At 44.4% G+C, this 19,575-nt stretch overlaps 1 protein-coding gene across 2 annotated transcripts in view; it reads left to right on the plus strand.

Moving 5' to 3' along the window:
* Positions 1-3,912, plus strand: part of LOC115135011 (zinc transporter 6-like) — a 70,951-nt gene extending 67,039 nt beyond the window's left edge. For both annotated transcript variants that reach the window (XM_029669180.2, XM_065023124.1), the window contains exon 15: positions 2,443-3,912. In XM_029669180.2, coding sequence (XP_029525040.2) covers positions 2,443-3,000 — 558 coding nt within the window. In that variant the 3' untranslated portion in view covers positions 3,001-3,912. The remainder of the gene's footprint in view (positions 1-2,442) is intronic.
* The last annotated feature ends 15,663 nt before the right edge of the window (positions 3,913-19,575 follow it).

The raw sequence follows: 19,575 nt of genomic DNA on the forward strand, positions 1-19,575 counted from the left end.
AGGGAAGGGGGAGCAAGGCAGAGAACTGGTGGGAGGGAGTGAAGCAGAGAACTGTAGGGAGGCAGAGAACTGGAGGGAGTGAGCGAACTGGTGGGTGGGAGGGAGAGAACTTGTGGGAGGGAAAGAACTGGTGGGAGGGATGGAAAGAGTGAGCTGAAGGAAGGAAGGGAGGGAGGAGGGAGAGAACTGGGGAAGGAGGGAGGGAGCGAGTCAACTTGTGGAAGGCAGAGATCTGGAGGGAGGCAAAGAACTGTTAGGAGGGAGGGATGGATAGAACTGGAGGAAGGGAACTGGGAGGGAGGGAGGGAGCGAGGCAGAGAACTGGAGGGAGTCAGAACTGGAGGGAGGAATGTAGCGAACTGGTGGGAGGGAGGAATGTAGCAAACTGGTGGGAGGGAGGAATGGAGCTAACTGGTGGGAGGGAAAGAACTGGTGGGAGGGAAAGAACTGGTGGGAGGGAAAGAACTGGTGGGAGGGATAGAGCGACCTGGAGGGAGGGATAAAGTGACCTGGAGGGAGGGATAGAGCGACCTGGAGGGAGGGATAGAGCGACCTGGAGGGAGGGATAGAGCGACCTGGAGGGAGGGATAGAGCGAACTGGAGGGAGGGAGTGAGCAAGATTGTGAACTGGAGTGAGGTAGCGAGAGAGCAAGATGGCGAACTGGAGGGAGGGAGGGAGGCAGAGGCCTGGAGGAGGGAGGCAGAGGCCTGGAGGGAGGGAGGCCTGGAGGGAGGGAGGCCTGGAGGGAGGCCTGGAGGGAGGGAGGGAGGCAGGCAGAGGCCTGGAGGGGGAGGGAGGGAGGGAGGCAGAGGCCTGGAGGGAGGCAGAGGCCTGGAGGAGGGAGGAGGCAGAGGCCTGGAGGAGGCAGAGGCCTGGAGGGAGGGAGGCCTGGAGGCCTGGAGGGAGGGAGGCCTGGAGGGAGGGAGGCAGGCAGAAGCCTGGAGGGAGGGAGGCAGGCAGATGCCTGGAGGGAGGGAGGGAGGGAGAGGCCTGGAGGGAGGGAGGGAGGGAGGCAGAGGCCTGGAGGAAGGGAGGCAGAGAACTGGAGGGAGGGAGCGAGCAAGTTGGCGAACTGGAGGGAGGGAGCGAGCGAGATGGCGAACTGGACGAACTGGAGGGAGGGAGCGAGCGAGATGGCGACCTGGAGGGAGGGAGGCAGAGAGCGAGCGAGATGGCGATCTGGAAGGAGGGAGGCAGAGAGCGAGCGAGTTGGCGAACTGGAGGGAGGGAGGCAGAGTGCGAACTGGAGGGAGGCAGAGTGCGAACTGGAGGGAGGCAGAGTGCGAACTGGAGGGAGGCAGAGTGCGAACTGGAGGGAGGCAGAGTGCGAACTGGAGGGAGGGAGGCAGAGTGCGAACAGGGGAGGGAGGCAGAGTGCGAACAGGAGGGAGGGAGGCAGAGTGCGAACAGGGGGAGGGAGGCAGAGTGCGAACAGGGGGAGGGAGGCAGAGGCGAACAGGGGGAGGGAGGCAGAGTGCGAACAGGGGGAGGGAGGCAGAGTGCGAACAGGGGGAGGGAGGCAGAGTGCGAACAGGAGGGAGGGAGGCAGAGTGCGAACAGGAGGGAGGGAGGCAGAGTGCGAACAGGAAGGAGGGAGGCAGAGTGCGAACAGGAGGGGAGGGAGGCAGAGTGCGAACAGGAGGGAGGGAGGCAGAGTGCGAACAGGAGGGAGGGAGGGAGGCAGAGTGCGAACAGGAGGGAGGGAGGGAGGCAGAGTGCGAACAGGAGGGAGGGAGGGAGGCAGAGTGCGAACAGGAGGGAGGGAGGGAGGCAGAGTGCGAACAGGAGGGAGGGAGGGAGGCAGAGTGCGAACAGGAGGGAGGGAGGGAGGCAGAGTGCGAACAGGAGGGAGGGAGGGAGGCAGAGTGCGAACAGGAGGGAGGGAGGCAGAGTGGGAACAGGAGGGAGGGAGGCAGAGTGCAAACAGGAGGGAGGGAGCGAACTGGAGCGAGAAATAGGGCGAACTGGAGGGAGGGATAGAGCGACCTGGAGGGAGGGATAGAGCGACCTGGAGGGAGTGATAGAGCGACCTGGAGGGAGGGATAGAGCGACCTGGAGGGAGGGATAGAGCGACCTGGAGGGAGGGATAGAGCGACCTGGAGGGAGGGATAGAGCGACCTGGAGGGAGTGATAGAGCGACCTGGAGGGAGGGATAGAGCGACCTGGCGGGAGGGATAGAGCGACCTGGCGGGAGGGATAGAGCGACCTGGCGGGAGGGATAGAGCGACCTGGCGGGAGGGATAGAGCGACCTGGCGGGAGGGATAGAGCGACCTGGAGGGAGGGATAGAGCGAACTGGATGGGGGATAGAGCGACCTGGAGGGAGGGAGGGAGGGAGCGAACTGGAGGGAGGTAGAGAACTAGAGGGAGGGAGAGGGAGGAAGGATGTAAACAAAGACTGTCTCTTTAACTCCTTGTCTCCTCCACCGGATTTGTGTACAGGCTGGCTCCGTCCACGTCAGAATACGCCGGGATGCCAACGAGCAGATGGTGCTCGCCCATGTGACCAACCGCCTCTTCACCCTCGTGTCCACGCTGACGGTTCAGATTTTCAAGGATGACTGGATCCGGCCTTCCCTCGTGGCCGAGGCGCTCCCAGCCGGCACACTCAGACCCTTTGACTACGGGGGCCTGTCTAGCTTCGTCCCCCCTCCCCCCAAACCCTCGGAGGACATTAATCATCTCACCTCCACCCCGTTTAAACCCAGCAGCCCGCCGCCAGAGTTCTCCTTCAACACCCCTGGGAGGCATGTCCACCCTGTGGTCCTCCCCAACACCCAGCCTCAAAGGCCTTACGGCATGGGCCTCAGCTACGGAGCCTCCCCCTACACCAGCATGCTCAACCAGGACCTAGCCCGGCCGGGGATGGGGATAGGGATGAACCTGGGAATGGGTACAGGGATGCCTTCGTCACAAGGTTTCAGAACTGCCTTAGGCGCAGCGCCACAGCGATTTGGAAGCATCCCTGTCCCATCACAGTACAGCCAGTACAGACCCTGATGTTTAGAACATGAGGTATAGAAGTGGGATATTAGAGAGAAAATATTATGATATTTATTTTTGATGGAACCAGGACATCCATTCTGACCATAGGTTGATTTTCTACCTTTGTATATTTTTTGTATTATTCTTCGAAAAGCTGATGAGTTGGAAATGAACTGTAGGCCTGTGTTCTTTCTTTGTATGCCAGTTCAAATGAAAAGTTCTTCTGTTTGAGAATTGTGGAAGAGCTCTATTGCTTTTGTACCATAAATGTGTGCGTTAAACCATGAATTCACTTTCGTGCTCTTAGGACTTCAGTATTTGATTCAGTAACTGTTATTCCCTTGGTTGATGGCCATCACAAGATGGGAGTGATATTTTTAGGTAGAAAAAGTGACCTAATGAAGGGAAAATACATAATGGGGCAATACATACTCATGATTTGCCCCATTATCTTCTGTATTAGAAGCATCACTTTGATACACTATAATGATTCCTGATGCTAACCTCATTGTGATGTATGTATTATACCTTCTACTCTTTTATGGAAACATATGTACTGTATCATTTTCCAGTTCAGTATAGTCTACAATAAATGAAATGCAAACTCATGTAAAATCACTGTAATTGCCCTATTGTTTGTCACATACTTGAACTTTCCAGGTCATGTCTATGTCCGTTGAAAGACTCCAATGAGTTTGGTGACTCAGTGGGATGAGAATTGTCAGCTGTCTGCATTTTAAAAAATGCAGGTAGGCCTACTTTAATGTTCCAACGTAATATTCCAATCGAAGCTTTAAGACGTTGATTAAAAAACACTTTCCATGGGCCTGTTGAGATGTTGAGGGTGAATGGTGAAGAGTATCATAAATCAAATTGAAGCATATAGGAGATGATTGTCTGGCATGTAATAAACACATTCCTCTTGAATTTGTTTTTCTTTTTGAGTTTTGTTTTAATTTCATGTTTACAGTCTTTCATACAATGTGTGTTTGGAACATTTGTACATTTTCATTTTGCGTTTGGCTAAATAAAATTAGCCTTGCGAAGCCGGCAGCTTACTGCATGGATAGCGCAGCGTGAAACAGTCTGCTATTTAACTCTTTTTTTTCTTTCTTTTTAAGCACATCACAATAACCAAAAAATGTAGGGAAATATGATATTCAGTCTAAAACTGGAACATGTTCCCTATGTACTTATTAATATATGACTAATATCAGTTAGCCCAAATTATAGGCTCATGGATGGGCAACATCAGAAGGTCCTTTTCTTGTTCATTTTCTCATGTTTTAAACATGCTCTCTTTAGAGCTTGTTTCCTGTCGCACCAATGTGTCACCATGGCATTTGTAGTTCTTTATGACAGCCATTTTAGCAGCTAATTAGCGTTACATTTGGGGGGCGTAAGGACAGGCGAATATATTGCTAAAAGTCATCTTGTCCTTCAGAGATTGACACTGTTATCAAAACGTCCAGCCAGGGTAAGTCTATACAAAACAGCCCTTTAAGTGTTTCTAAAATCCCCTATGGGAAAAATGAATGGTGGAAAACAATTGGAACCAGTTCCTTGTTTGATCACTAGGTGTTATGGGTATTATGACTTATACTGTGGTACGCCATTGCACAGATAAATTACCAATGGTAAAGAAAGACTTCTCTGAGTCTATAGTGAACGTGAAGAAGCTGTAGGCACATTCAGGCTATTCAACTTTGTGTCATTAGGCTAAACCCAAAGGTTTCTTTGTGAAAGGTAAGACATCCAAAGTAAATTCCATTCGCCACAGGGCCAGAAGTCTCAATTGTAAAATATCTTGTTTGCTGACAAAACATCAAAGTCGACATATAGGCAAGGAGGCCTATACTAATATTATTTTTAATGTTTTATTTAAAAGCCTTGAGAAAGTATTCCTTTGGTAGACATTTAATTTACAATGTTCTATCTGGACCTTGAAAAACCATGACACGACATTAAGGCATAATCTGTTAATCAAATGCACCAATTTGCTGAGTTGAAAGGAGATGTAAAGCTAACAAATTAAGTCAAGTATGCATGTCATAGGGTCCCAAAGATTAGCATAATAGAACATTTCAGACAGAAGTTGTCTACAGAAGTTATCTCACGTTTCAGTAGTTTTAAACAACTAGATCCCTTAGGGCAGGAATGGGCAACTCCAGTCCGTGGGGCCGGAGTGTTTTCACACCTTTTCTCCATCCCTAATAAACAACGCTGATTTAAACTAATTGTAAACTGAAAACCATGATTAGTTTATTATTGGAGTCGTGTGTTAGCTGCGGCTGGGGCTAAAGTGTGACACCAATAAGGCCCCCGAGGGCTGGAGTTGCTCATCCCTGACCCCTTATATTATTACAGAATCATTACAGCACCACTGTTATAACTACTTACTCAAACTGTAATTTCTCATTTGTTTCATCCCCCAAAAATGACTGGAATGGCTCATACAGTGGTGGCATAGAAATGATATCAGCAGTGCTGCTTGGAAAGCTGCTGACTGAGAGGCTGTTTTCAATGCATTATTTGCACCTGTCTAAAGTGTATTCCTAAAGCTACATTCATTTCACTCTAAATGCCTGACACTTGATTCTCAGACATCCATCAGAAGCACGTTATCTGTGTGAAGGCTATAGGGCAGGGGTATTCAACTCTTACCCTACGAGGTCTGGAGACTGCTGGTGTTCTGTTCTACCTGATAATTACACCCACCTGGTGTCCCAGTCCCTGATTAGAGGGGAACAATGAAAAACGCAGTGAAACTGGCTTCAAGATCCAGAGATGAGTTTGAGGTCTATAGGGTGTATATTTACAGCTTCTCCCAACATACAGTATTCAGACCCCTTCCCTTTGCTGGAAATTGAGCTCAGGTGCCTCCTGTTTTCATTGATCATTCTTGAGATGTTTTTAGAACCTGATTGGAGTCCACCTGTGGTAAATTCAATTGATTGGACATGGTTTGGAAAGGCCCCCTATATTAGGCCCCAGTTGACAGTGCATGTCAGAGCAAAAACCAAGCAATGATGTCAAAGGAATTGTCTGTAAACCTCAGAGACAGGTTTGTGTCGAGGCACAGAACTGGGGAAGGGTACCAAAACATTTCTGCAGCATTTAAGGTCCCCAAGAACATTGGCCTCCATCATTCTTAAATGGAAGAAGTTAGGAACCACCAAGACTCTTCCTTGAGCTGGCCGCCTGGCCAAACTGCGCAATCGGTGGAGAAAGGCCTTGGTCAGGGAGGTGACCAAGAACCCGATGGTCACCCTGACAGAGCTCCAGAGTTCCTCTGTGGAGATGAGGGAACCTTCCAGCAGGACAACCATCTCTGCAGCACTCCACCAATCAGGCCTTTATGGTAGATTGGCTAGACGGAAGCCACTACTCAGTAAAAGGCACATGACAGCCCACTTGGAATTTGCCAAAAGTCACATAAAGGACTCAGACCATGAGAAACAACATTCTCTGGTTTTATGAAAACAAGATTGAACTCTTTGGCCTGAATTCCAAGCATCGCGTCTTGAGGAAACCTGGCACCATCACTACTGTGAAGCGTGGTGGCAGCATCATACTCTGGGGATGTTTTTCAGTGGCAGGGACTGGGAGACTAGTCAGGATCAAGAGAAAGCTGAACGGCCAAGACCGCGCAGAAGTGGCTTCGGGACAAGTCTCTGAATGTCCTTGATTGGCCCAGCCAGAGCCCGGACTTGAACACGATCGAACATCTCTGGATAGACCTGTAAATAGCTGCGCAGCAACGCTCCCCATCCATCCTGACAGAGCTTTAGAGGATCTGTAGAGAATGGGAGAAACTCCCCAAATACAGGTGTGCCAAACTTGTAGCACCTTTGGCAGCGTAATTGCTGAGTAAAGGGTCTGAATACTTACGTACATTTGATATTTGATATTTTAATTTTTTATAAATCTGTTTTTGCTATGTAATTCTGGGGTATTGTGTGTAGATTCGCTGCTCTGGCCTCCCAATGGTGGAACAAACTCCCTCACGACGCCAGGACAGCGGAGTCAATCACCACCTTCCGGAGACACCTGAAACCCCACCTCTTTAAGGAATACCTAGGATAGGATAAAGTAATCCTTCTCACCCCCCCCCCCCCCCCTTAAAAGATTTAGATGCACTATTGTAAAGTGGCTGTTCCACTGGATGTCATAAGGTGAACGCACCAATTTGTAAGTCGCTCTGGATAAGAGCGTCTGCTAAATGACTTAAATGTAATGTAAATGTAGATTGATGAGGGGGGACAATTTAATACATTTTATAACAAGGCTGTAAAGTAACAATGTGGAAAAAGTCAAGGGGTCTGAATACTTCCCGAATGCACTCTATATTTATTAATAAAACATTGAGCTGGACTTCCAAAATTAATTTCTCACAGTGAGTCCAGTTGTAAGAACTTGTAATACTGTTGTTTTTTTGCAGACAATTGCAATTTGAGTGCATTTTGGTAATTGTTTTTTTCTTTGGTATATTGTCCGGAGGGGGTGTGCGTGTCCATGTTCATTCTATTTTTCTGAATTCCCATTATCTTCCTCACACTTATCAGTCCAATTCATATATCTGTCAAGCATTAATTGTGTAGGCCACTGCAGCTCTCAAGTTGCACAGATGGCCTGAATGACTGTATACTGTAGATGTCCGATTCTTCTTCTGTTCTGTGTCATTTCTGTTTTGACATCTGTCAGCCAAATCAGTTGAGCTTTTGTTTTGTAAAAAGAAAGGCGTTATTGTGTGAATGGAGCTGTGCTTCCTGGAATGTCTAGACTACCACGCGGTGAAAGAAGCTCTTGGTGGGGTGTTAAAGGGGGCACAGCTGGTGTGAACTTGTGCTAGCCCTCAGCGAACAACCCAAGTCTCAGATATGCTATGAAAGCATAGCTGTCACATTGGATGAAGGAAAACATAGCTACACTGAACAAAAATATAAACGCAACGTGAAATGCTGGTCCCACGTTTCATGAGCTGAGGTAAAAGATCCCAGAAATGTTCCATACACCAAAAAAGCTTATTTCTCTTTAATTTTGTGTGTAAATCTGTTAAAAATTTCACTCTAAAATGTGCAGTTTTGTCACACAACACAAACCCACAGATGTCTCAAGTTTTGAGGGAGCGTGCAGTTGGTATGCTGACTGTAAGAATGTCCACCAGAGCTGTTGCCAGAGAATTTAATGTTAATTTCTTTACCACAAGCCGCCTCCAATTTTGTTTTAGAGAATTTAGCAGTATGTCCAACCGGCCTCACAACCTGTATGGTGTCGTGTGGGCGAGCAGTTTGATGATGTCAACATCGATGTCAACAGAGTGCCCTATGGTGGCGATGGAGTTATGGTATGGGCAGGCATAACCTACGACAGTTGGCATGCAGACTATAAGAATGTTCACCAGAGCTGTTGCCTTGAGAATTGAATGTTCATTTCTTTACCAGAAGCCGCCTCCAATGTCGTTTTAGAGAATTTAGCAGTACGTCCGACCGGCCTCACAACCGCAGACCACATGTATGGCGTCGTGTGGGCGAGCTGTTTGATGATGTCAACAGAGTGCCCTCTGGCGGCGGTGGAGTTATGGTATAGGCAGGCATAAGCTACAGACAACGAACACAATTATCAATGGGCAATTTGACTGCACAGAATTACCATGACGAGATCCTGAGGCCCATTTTTTTTTAAGGTATCTGTGACCAACAGATGCATATCTGTATCCCAGTCATGTGAAATTCATAGATTGGGGCCTAATGAATTTATTTAAATTGACAGATTTCCTCATATGAACTGTATCTCACCTTTCCCCAAATACCCAAGGAAATGGTGGAAAAACAAGTAAGCTTCTCTGCAGAAAAATTCCCTCTGCTTTTACTTATAATTTTATGCACTCTCAATCAAGTGACTTTATCATGTGACTCCCAACCACATACTGTGTTGCTTTAATTAGAATGTGGATTGGAACAGACCACTTGATATCATAATCTGATTGCCTGTCAGTTGTGTAAGAGAAGTGGACAATGCCCCCACTGTGTTAGACTCACTTTAACATTTTACTCAAGTTTACTATTTGGATAACTGTACATCATGTCTGGCTGCCTGACTTCATCTCTACCTCATGTCTGGCTGCCTGACTTCATCTCTACCTCATGTCTGGCTGCCTGACTTCATCTCTACCTCATGTCTGGCTGCCTGACTTCATCTCTACCTCATGTCTGGCTGCCTGACTTCATCTCTACCTCATGGGTTTGTGAAGATAAAAAAAGCTCATCCCACACACTGGGAACAATTATCCCACATTAATCTTGGATTTTACGAAGGCTATGCATTCCTTCGTTAGACAACATCCTTCTGTTTTGTCGGAAGTGCTACTGAAATTACTCTTACACTTGTGACTCAATAGAGATTTTACATTTACATTTTATCAATTTAGCAGACACTCTTATACAGAGCAACTTACAGTAGTGAGTGCATACATTTTAATACTTTTTTCCAAACAGAGATATCTGTTTTCGGTTCTAAATACAGATACAATTTGTCAGTGAATGCCTGACATCTGAATAGTGTTAGAGTTGATCCAGGGTTTTTAAAAAAGGGAGAGATTTAAAGGTGAACAAGCACCACTCTCCTGCTTCACAGTTCTCATTGAATAAATGAAAATCCTCTACACACAGTGGAATACTCATTTATCTTTACTGTGGGATTTGACTAATGGCAGATGAGATCAGAATATCGTACCTGCAGTTTCTGCCCAGGTGTGTCCTTTTTTAGACCGTTTATTGTCTTTGGTGCCTGTAAGCATTAGATCACGAAACAGAAGAGGGGTTGGGAAACGTTCTGGGACATGTCCTCCACCCAACCTGAACCAGATCCACAGGAAACAGAATCTTAATCCCCATGGTGCGCTAAAAACACCAATGGATGAGAGACAGTGAAAAGGCCCCTTTTAACACCGCCTATTCTGGAACGCCACTAAAGCAATGTGTGCCGCCGACCCAGCTCAGCCCGTAGGTTGTGCCTGTCCGGGAATGTGACAAGAGGGGAATGTTTCCATGATGGCTGCTGGTGGAGCCTGAAGACTCCCAGCTCTGCCAGGGGGTCCTCCTCTCAACCTGAACAGCCGCAGGGCACTAAAAGCCCCCAGCCAAGCTCGTCTCTCAGTGTGTTCTCCACGCCTGCCTTCCACACAATGCTAACAGCCCACCCCTACAGTCTGGCACAGAGACAGTGTGTCTGTTACTCCCCACCACTAATGATCTCCTAATCGCACTCGGGTCAGGGTCGCCAACTCACTGAAGCAGAACTGTGCCTGTCAGGAATGCAGGGGGCTTAATGCCATTAAACTACTCATGTAGGCACCCCTCTCTCCCCTTGGACTGTCCTCACTGTAAACATATACACATACCCTCAGTGCCTCCCATATAGCCATCCACAGTGAACTGAATGAACATATGGCTTGTCTCATTCAAAGCACTAAAGGGATTTCCAGTATATGTGGAATTTGAAGTAATTCATGGGTGCTTGTTTTTGTGTTATTAGCAAAGACTGCATGCAATTTTCTAAATTAATGTATGCATTTGATGTGTTGCACCACATTCAGTGCAAGCTTAATATTTAGTGTAAGTTTATTTATCTACAGTCCCTTGTTACAAAATGCAAGGTGGTAACCCCTAGCTGTGTGTTTGTTTGTGTGGATGGTGTTGGCAGATCTGAAGATTTGATGGAGCGTTTGTGTAACATGATGTTGGCTCACAGACATGGCATTGAGTTGGTTTATAATGCATGATGTGGGACAGTGGCTGGAGGTTTATGCTGATATGGCAGAACTGTTGCATGAAGGATGATGCCAGTCAGTGACCTACTAGGTCTTGACAAAATTATATATTTTAACCTTCCTTTATACATGCTAATAGCAAGTAAAGCATTAGGTCTTCAAGTCGAGCATTACTGAAATGTCCACAAATATAGATTGTCACACTCTGACAAAAAATCTCTCGATATACAAACAAGCTACACATAGAAACTTGCCATTTCTGGTTGTATTTCAAAGTGTAGCTGGCTTGCCCCTAGGGTACCAGTCCAGTACGGAATGCGAAGACATTGACATAGGTTGATATGACAACATGCTTTGAGGAGGCAGCATGGTGTAAGGGAGAGTCCCATTTAAATGTCTTCCCTCCAAGTTGTAAATGTTACGTAACAAGGATTAACCCACTTAGAGGCTATACATAGAAGTGTACACTGTGTACACTACATATAGACATTTAAAGATCAGTGCATTTGTGACGGCTGATAGATTACATCCATACAGTCCTAATGCTTTATGTGATTCAACTTAAAATATGATTAGCTTCAGCTCTAGTTAGAATCAACAGTTTGTGGATCAGTTTGTGGAGTCTGGTCGAGTGGGTAACACCTCTCGTCTTTCTAAAGATGTCATTTAACTGTACTGTATTTAAGAATATATACAGCATATGTGAATAGTGTGTAAATAGTATTTTATTGTCCCCTGGAGACATTCCTATGTATCTTTTTATTTTGTACATTTTGGGGGGGGGTAATGTAATTGATATTGTTATTGTCTATTACTGCTCTGTACTTTGTCATGTATTTGTATGTTTTATGTGGACCCCAGGAAGAGTAGCTAATGAGGTTCCTAATAAACTAAACCTTCGGAAACACCAGAACCATATACTCCCCCCTGCAGCGGGGATCCTGGTTGATCCCTGCATAAGGCCTAGTTGTTTATTCTCCGTCTACTACTCTGTATCACTGCTCATATCCTGTCATTCAAATGATACAAATACATAAGGAGTTAGGAATTGTATTTTCCTGAAAAAAATTAGGTGGGAAAAAGAATCAAGAGTTTGATCCAGACAGGACTTGACGTGCTACTGTAAAGGTCACCGAGGGTCAAATGCTGAGTGGTATTCTCATTAAGAATACATTGTGTATTGACAGATAAAAGCCTCAATCGAGCATTTACTATCTCCTCATTGCGTTTGCTTATGAATTGCAGTTTCGTTACATTGTGATGCTTTTATAAGCCATGATTTAATATGAAGAAATGATCAGGGAAACTATGATAATCTTTAGATTTGAAACATTTCATCTTGAGTCACTACAGTAGGGCTCATTCCCAAAACATGACAGACTAACCACAGGGGACTCTTTCTTGAATTATGAAAAGGGGGGATGTGAGGTTGTCGTCCTCTCCTTCAGAACCTCAGTGCCGCTCCTCCCTGTCTGGATGACTGGGCGGGTGAGTCTCATGCTCTGTGTCAGAATGGAGCCACCAGGTCGCCCAGTGGGACGCTACATGACCCAGGTCAACCCTGTCTGACTGACTGCCTGACAGTGTAGTGGGCTGCTCTGTTGGGCTGTGCCTCTTTCCCCTAACCCAGCTGAGACCACACCACCAGACAGTAGATAACTGATCAGCTGGACTCTCCCCACTTTTGTGCCTATGGCAGTTGCTGGGATGAGATGTGCTCTTGGTGCGGTCCATTACCAACAGAGAAGGAATTATGTGACATCATATTGGATCGGATGACGTTTGAAATCCAGGGCCTCATGGTGATTCTGAGGCAGCATCATGACGACACAGGCTTTACTGTGACGAGCCTGAACCTTGTGAGTACAGTTCACATACTTTCCCATAGGTTGGTTCCTGTTGTTTCACTTTAGATGTTGGCTTATATCAGTCACCTGTTTAAATCCTGGGTATGGACAGGAACAAGTTCATGTACAGATTTGATCATGTACTTTCTTGCTGCCAGTGTACACATAATTATTTGTTTGCAATGCATCTGTGGTGGAAGCTGTGAGTTGGAGAGGATCACCTGTTAAAAGAATCACTGAAATGTAAAACTTAATAGGATTCCCCTGTAATTATAAGTAGCTCGCTGATGACATGTTTGCTGTGCTGTCATACAGCACATTAGTGCCAGGTTTGGAGAGTTATCCAACATGCTACTGTTGCATGAGTGCTGTCTGTGGGGGGTGATTTAGAGATTGACCTCCTAGTCATGGAGGGCCTAAATGTGTGAAGGTGTGGGGCATCCTTTCAAGCGAGCATTTGGCAAATCTCCACTTAATCTTCTAAACCTCTCGGTAGTCTACTATATAGCTCTTTTCTAAATGATTAGTAGAACAGACCGAACCATTGTTCACCACAAGTAGATATAATCATACACGCGAACACAGGCTGAGATGACAGAGAATGATCAAAGTAAGGTTTTAAATCAAATGTCTTGAAACACACCTGAGCAGATTGTAGTGGTATGGGTTCAGTAGCGGACACTCTCTCCTCCAAACCAAACCATTAGAAGACTTAATGGTTCAGTACATTGACAGCCATGACACTATGTTTAACTATGTTGAGTGTGAATGAGTTTCCAGATCTGATACACAGTAGATGTTGTATATTAATGTTTTGGGTGGGAAACATCTCCAGATATATAGCCTGCAGTGGGCTGGTGAGTCTCTCCAATAGACTGACATTACTGAACCTCATGAGTAGTCAATAGGCCAGTCCTCTGAGGATTCTATCATTTATGGATGAACTGACTCCCTCCATCTACTGTAAAGTGCTAGACATGATTCATAGATTGAGGCGGCTGCTGACATTGCAGTACCTTTTGCCTCCACTGTTGGCACAATACTCTACCTCTTTATACTGTGGAATGACTGAGTGAGCTTCAGCAATCATATAGGGGATAGGGGATATGGATTAGGGGATAGGGGATAGCAGTGATGATTCTAAAGCACATGAGCCATACTCAACAGAGGGCCGAGTGCCTGCAGGTTTTCGCTCCTCCCTTGTACTTGATTGATGAATTAAGGTCACTAATTAGTAAATAACTGCCCTCACCTGGTTGTCTAGGTCTTAATTGAAAGGAAAAAACAAAAACCCAGCAGACACTAGGCCCTCATGGAATGAGTCTGACACCCCTGGTCTGAATGGTACATTCGGATACTTGCACACACCTGAAGAACACTATTAGTCTTTTCACACTATTCATCACTATTATAATCAAATAAATATATATATAATAACTAAATATAAATATAATCAAATGTGAAATAAGGTGAAATATATTTTTTTTTTAAATCACTTTTCTATTGTTGTCCTGACCATCTTTTCTGGGCAATTCCATTGTATGTGTTTGTTACATGGAAAACATGCATTCAGATTATCCTGTAATCTCTGTTTGTATCTGTGAGTTGATTGAGACTGTTCTTTCCAACCCATTTCATTGTATTTTTACTGTAACATGGGATAACAAAACCATGTCTGTTTTGATTACAAAATTGTCCTGCTTTATTTACTACACTGAACAAGAATATAAATGCAACATGTAAAGTGTTGGTCCCATGTTTCATGAGCTGAAATAAAAGATCCCCGAAATGTTCCATATGTTCAAAAAGCTTATTCCTCTCAAATTATGTGCACACATTTGTTTATATCCCTGTTAATGAACATTCTGACAGGTGTGGCATATCAAGAAGCTGATTAAACAACACGATCATTACACAGGTGCACCTTGTCCTGGGGACAGTAAAAGGCCACTCTAAAATGTGCAGCTTTGTCACACAACACAATGCCACAGATGTCTCAAGTTTTGAGGGAGTGCGCAATTGGCATGCTGACTGCAGGAATGCCCAATAGAGCTGTTGCCAGAGAATTTAATAGAATTTAATAGAATTTGGCAGTACGTCCAACCGGCCGCACACCCACAGACCAGGACCTGCACATCCGGCCTCTTCCCCTAGGGGATCGTATTTCTGTCTGTAATAAAGCCCTTTTGTGAGGAAAAACTCATTCTGATTGGCTGGGCCTGGCTCTCAAGTGGGTGGGCCTATGCCCTCCCTGACCCACCCATGGCTGCGCCTCTGCCCAGTCATGTGAAATCCATAGATTAAGGTCTAATTTATTTAAATTGACTGATTTCCCTATATGAACTGTAACTCAGCAAAATGTTTGAAATTGTGGCATGTGGCGTTCAGTATACATCACTCAACCTGCTTTTGTTTCATGTCAACAGGGCAGTACAAAACATGCTCTTCTTACAGTTTTTGTCAGCAGGATGTAAGTCATGCTCATTGTAAGGCATCTCAACAAGCAACGTGACGCTCATTAGACAGCTCAGATATAGAGACAGTGATGTTATGTGTTTTTCCTGTTATGAGTTCATGTGTGTTATCCTGTTTGGAGTATTTTTTCTCTAGGGTGAAGGCACAGCTGTGTGTGTGTGTGTGTGTGTGTGTGTGTGTGTGTGTGTGTGTGTGTGTGTGTGTGTGTTTACAGTTTGTTTCTGTTTAACGGCATAATGTTACGGTACAGTGGTGTGTGTGCGTGTATGTGTGTGTGTGTACGCGAGGAAACTTGTTTGCATGTGTTCAGTCAGTGTGTACTGGGGAATTCCAAGGTAACAGGGTGATGCTGAGATTCAGATTCAGATTTCAAACAAGAGTAAATGATTTGAAAGTATAACAAACCATACAACTCTATGAACAAGGACGACTTTTAACATTTTCCACTTTAAAAAATGTAATGTCTTGAACAGTGCAGATGCAACGTTTATTAACAGAATAACGGTATGTGCTGTTTGTGATGTCATTCTGTTACCAAACAAACATACTTGTTCTTCAAGTAAATTTATTTATGTACAATTGTAAGAGGAAATTGTTAAAAGTCGTCCTGTGCATTGAGTTGTATGGTTTGAAATCAATGGGTTTTTGTTTGCCATACATTTTCAAATGAAAAATCTCAGCATCATTCTGTTAGTGTGGAATTACCATACTCTGACATGTGTTCACCTCTGTTCTACAGTGTGTTAGTGTGGAATTGCCATACTCTGACATGTGTTCACCTCTGTTCTACAGTGTGTTAGTGTGGAATTGCCATACTCTGACTTGTGTTCACCTCTGTTCTACAGTGTGTTAGTGTGGAATTGCCATACTCTGACATGTGTTCACCTCTGTTCTACAGTGTGTTAGTGTGGAATTGCCATACTCTGACATGTGTTCACCTCTGTTCTAAAGTGTGTTAGTGTGGAATTGCCATACTCTGACATGTGTTCACCTCTGTTCTACAGTGTGTTAGACAGGGCAGTTTGCTGTTCCCTAAGCAGAGAGACTTTCATTAGCTTTGATGATCACATGTATGATCACTGATTGAGCTCTTTCCTTCCTTTGATTGTCATGGGTTGCAGATGTCCCAGAAAACTGACTGGTGGTGATTTCATGGTAATTGTAAATAGGAGTACTCCAATTGATGTTAAGTGGACTTTTCTATCATACTTAGGGAAAATGTAAGGGCAGTGTGCTGTCTCACGCTTTCTACTGGGTTGTAGTCTGAGAGGCTCACAGGAACTAAAACTACAACTTATACATTAGTACCACTGTCAAATGCCAAACTTGACCCTTTTGACCTAGAGTCAAGATGTTGAGTGACAAGTAATCTAGGCCTAAAGGGACACTGTATATCAGTAGCATTAAACGCACGTCAACACCTTTTATACACCTTTTTTTATTTTGTTCGAGTGTTTCCCCACCTTTTGTGGAAAAATGCATTGAAAGTACAGGGAGCGTTACATTTTTTCACCTCGACCGGCGATCGGAGTTTACCCACCTATTTTTGTACCATTACATCACTGATCAGTAACCCCTTGCCAAACTACTGGTTTGAAGATATTTAACATTTGTTATCAAAAACAAATGGTAAAATCTCATTGTAGCTCGGGAGTCTTCACTGCTGTTTAGCAGTGTAGTCCTGGTTTGCAGCAGTATATTTTTCCTGATTGGAATCAAGTTAACAAAATTGGATAAGGGATCATTTTTTCCTGTTGTTCAGGGGTCTGTAATGCAATTGTGGGAGTCAATAGCAATCACAGTATTTTGAAGGTTTGCATAGGGTATTTACATGGTGCATAAACCAGAGGGCTTTTCTGTGGGATTGAACCCTGGGGCAGCAGTTCATGTACGTGCTGGAGGGAACACACTCTATAATGACCAGAGTGCAGCTACAAGCTGCTTCAAGATTTAAAAATGTTTATTTGGATTCCAGAAAAACCGAAAACAGAATAACCCCAGTAGTTATTCTATTTTTCACCATTGTTTTAGCCAAAGAAGAGATTGATTTGACTTGCTTCTTTAGTAGTTGTTTTTCTTTATCTATTTTGAAGTCATTTCAAATCCCAATTCCACAATTTTGATATTCAGTGTTTGCCTAAATAAGTACAACAGACATAAATAACAATCTTTTTTGTAATGCATGTTGTTGCAAGATGTTTAAATCCTAATTTAGTGTACTTCATATTCTTCCAATAGGGGTTTAACTACGGAGAGACGCTGGGAGTGCCTTCACTGTCTCAGAGCCAGATGGAATAGGTTACAGAGACGATAACACACTGATCACAGGATCCTGAATGGTTCCCGCACAAGCTTTGAAAGCATTGAGAGAATGAAAGATTATATTTTACAAACAGACCATCAGCGAACAGTAAAAGGGGAAGACACTTTCATGGAAATGGGTATGAATGAATGGATGTAGTTAGATGGGGATAATGTTACTTTTGAATGCAGAAGGAGCAAGAAGGCTAAACTAGTTTCAGGCCTTGGTGTACTGTATCTGTATCATTATGTGATGGTCTGTAGCTAGTCAAGCTAAATGGGAAGTTTCAATTTCAAACATAAGGCAGTTATTCAGGAGAAATGGCTTGAGAGTGTTGCGTTGGTGAATAATAATAATAATAATAATTTGGTGGTTGAGCCTTATTTCACACATGTACAAGTGTGCACCCATGTGTGAATTAGTCATGTGTTTTTTTGCATATCCCAACTCTCCCTGAAACACCCTCGGAGAGTGGGGTCACGGCCAAGGTCGGACATTGTTAACTGCGACAGATTTTTCACCTTGTCGGCTCGACGATTCAAACTAGCAACCTTTCAGTAACTGGCCAAACGCTCTAAACACTAGCGGTTGTTTGGGGGTTGAATCTAATCTGATCCAGTAAGATTGTAAAACTGTTTAGTCTTGAATTTCATCTTGACTTCAGGGAGGCTTTAAAAAATAAACAAACATGTCTTTATGACCTTGTCCTTAGGGACAGATATGTATGTACTGGAGGGAGGGAGGGGTGACTGTACTGGAGGGAGGGGTGTTCTAAAATAGGGTAGGGTTGTCAAACTTCTGTTTTTGCTTTGGGGAGGGTTGTGTGTTTTTTTATTTTATTGGGCCCAGGGGAGGGTAGTGCATTTTTTCCCTGGTTTACATTTGCTCTTCTGCTCATATTTTTCCTATAAACAATGGCTTGACTTACCTTTTGATATTACCCTAATAAAGTTTAGAAACGTTTGTGAAGGTTTGGTATGGTGTGGCTATTATTAAGCTATAATAGCTACTGCAGGCCTGTGATATAAAGGCAGTGGAGCCCCGGCGCTCAAACTGTCTCCGACAGTTGAATTTGATGTGAGGAAGACCAGAGTTACTCCTGTAATCTAAGAAATATAACTCTTATCTTTATACAAAATATTCGGAGCGAAAATTAACGATTTAGCCTCCTTCTCTACGTCTATATATGTATAGCAGAAGCAGTAGCCATCTGACATAAAGAAATGCATGTCAGTGACGTAGGATGCCCCCAGCATATCTCTATCTCTTTCTATCTCTCTGGGGTTAGGCATAAGCTTCTCTTCCTTTTTATATAGCCTATATATGCAGTAGCGTTCAAACGTTTGGGGTCACTTAGAAATGTCCTCGTCATTGAAAGAAAAGCACATTTGTTTGTCCATTAAAATAACATCAAAATGATCAGAAATACAGTGTAAACATTGCTAATGTTGTAAATGACTATTGTAGCTGGAAGCGGCTGATTTTTAATGTAATATCTACATAGGGGTACAGAGGCCCATTATCAACAACCAATACACCTGTGAACAGTGAAGAGGCGACCCCTGGCCTTCTAGGCAGAGTTCCTCTGTTCAGTGTCTGTGTTCTTTTGCCCATCTTTTCTTTTTATTGGCCAGTCTGAGATATGGCTTTTTCTTTGCAACTCTGCCTAGAAGGCCAGCATCCCAGAGTCGCCTCATCACTGTCGACGTTTAGACTGGTGTTTTGCGGGTAATATTTAATGAAGCTGCCTGCTGAGGACTTGTGAGGCGTCTGTTGCTCAAACTAGACACTCTAATGTACTTGTCCTCTTGCTCAGTTGTGCACCGGGGCCTCACACTCCATTTTCTATTCTGGTTAGAGCCTGTTTGCACTGTTCTGTGAAGGGAGTAGTACACAGCGTTGTACGAGATCTTCAGTTTCTTGGCAGTTTCTCGCATGGAATAGCCTTCATTTCATAGAACAAGAATAGACTGACAAGTTTCAGAAGAAAGGTCTTTGTTTCTTGCCATTTTGAGCCTGTAAATCGAACTCACAAATGCTGATGCGCCAGATACTCAACTAGTATAAAGAAGGACAGTTTTATTGTTTCTTTAATCAGAACAGTTTTCAGCTGTGCTAATATAATTGCAAAAGGGTTTTCTAATGATCAATTAGCCATTTAAAATGATCAACTTGAATTAGCTAACACAACGTGC

This window comes from Oncorhynchus nerka, linkage group LG10 (assembly GCF_034236695.1).
Source record: "Oncorhynchus nerka isolate Pitt River linkage group LG10, Oner_Uvic_2.0, whole genome shotgun sequence".
NCBI classification, from domain to species: domain Eukaryota; kingdom Metazoa; phylum Chordata; class Actinopteri; order Salmoniformes; family Salmonidae; genus Oncorhynchus; species Oncorhynchus nerka.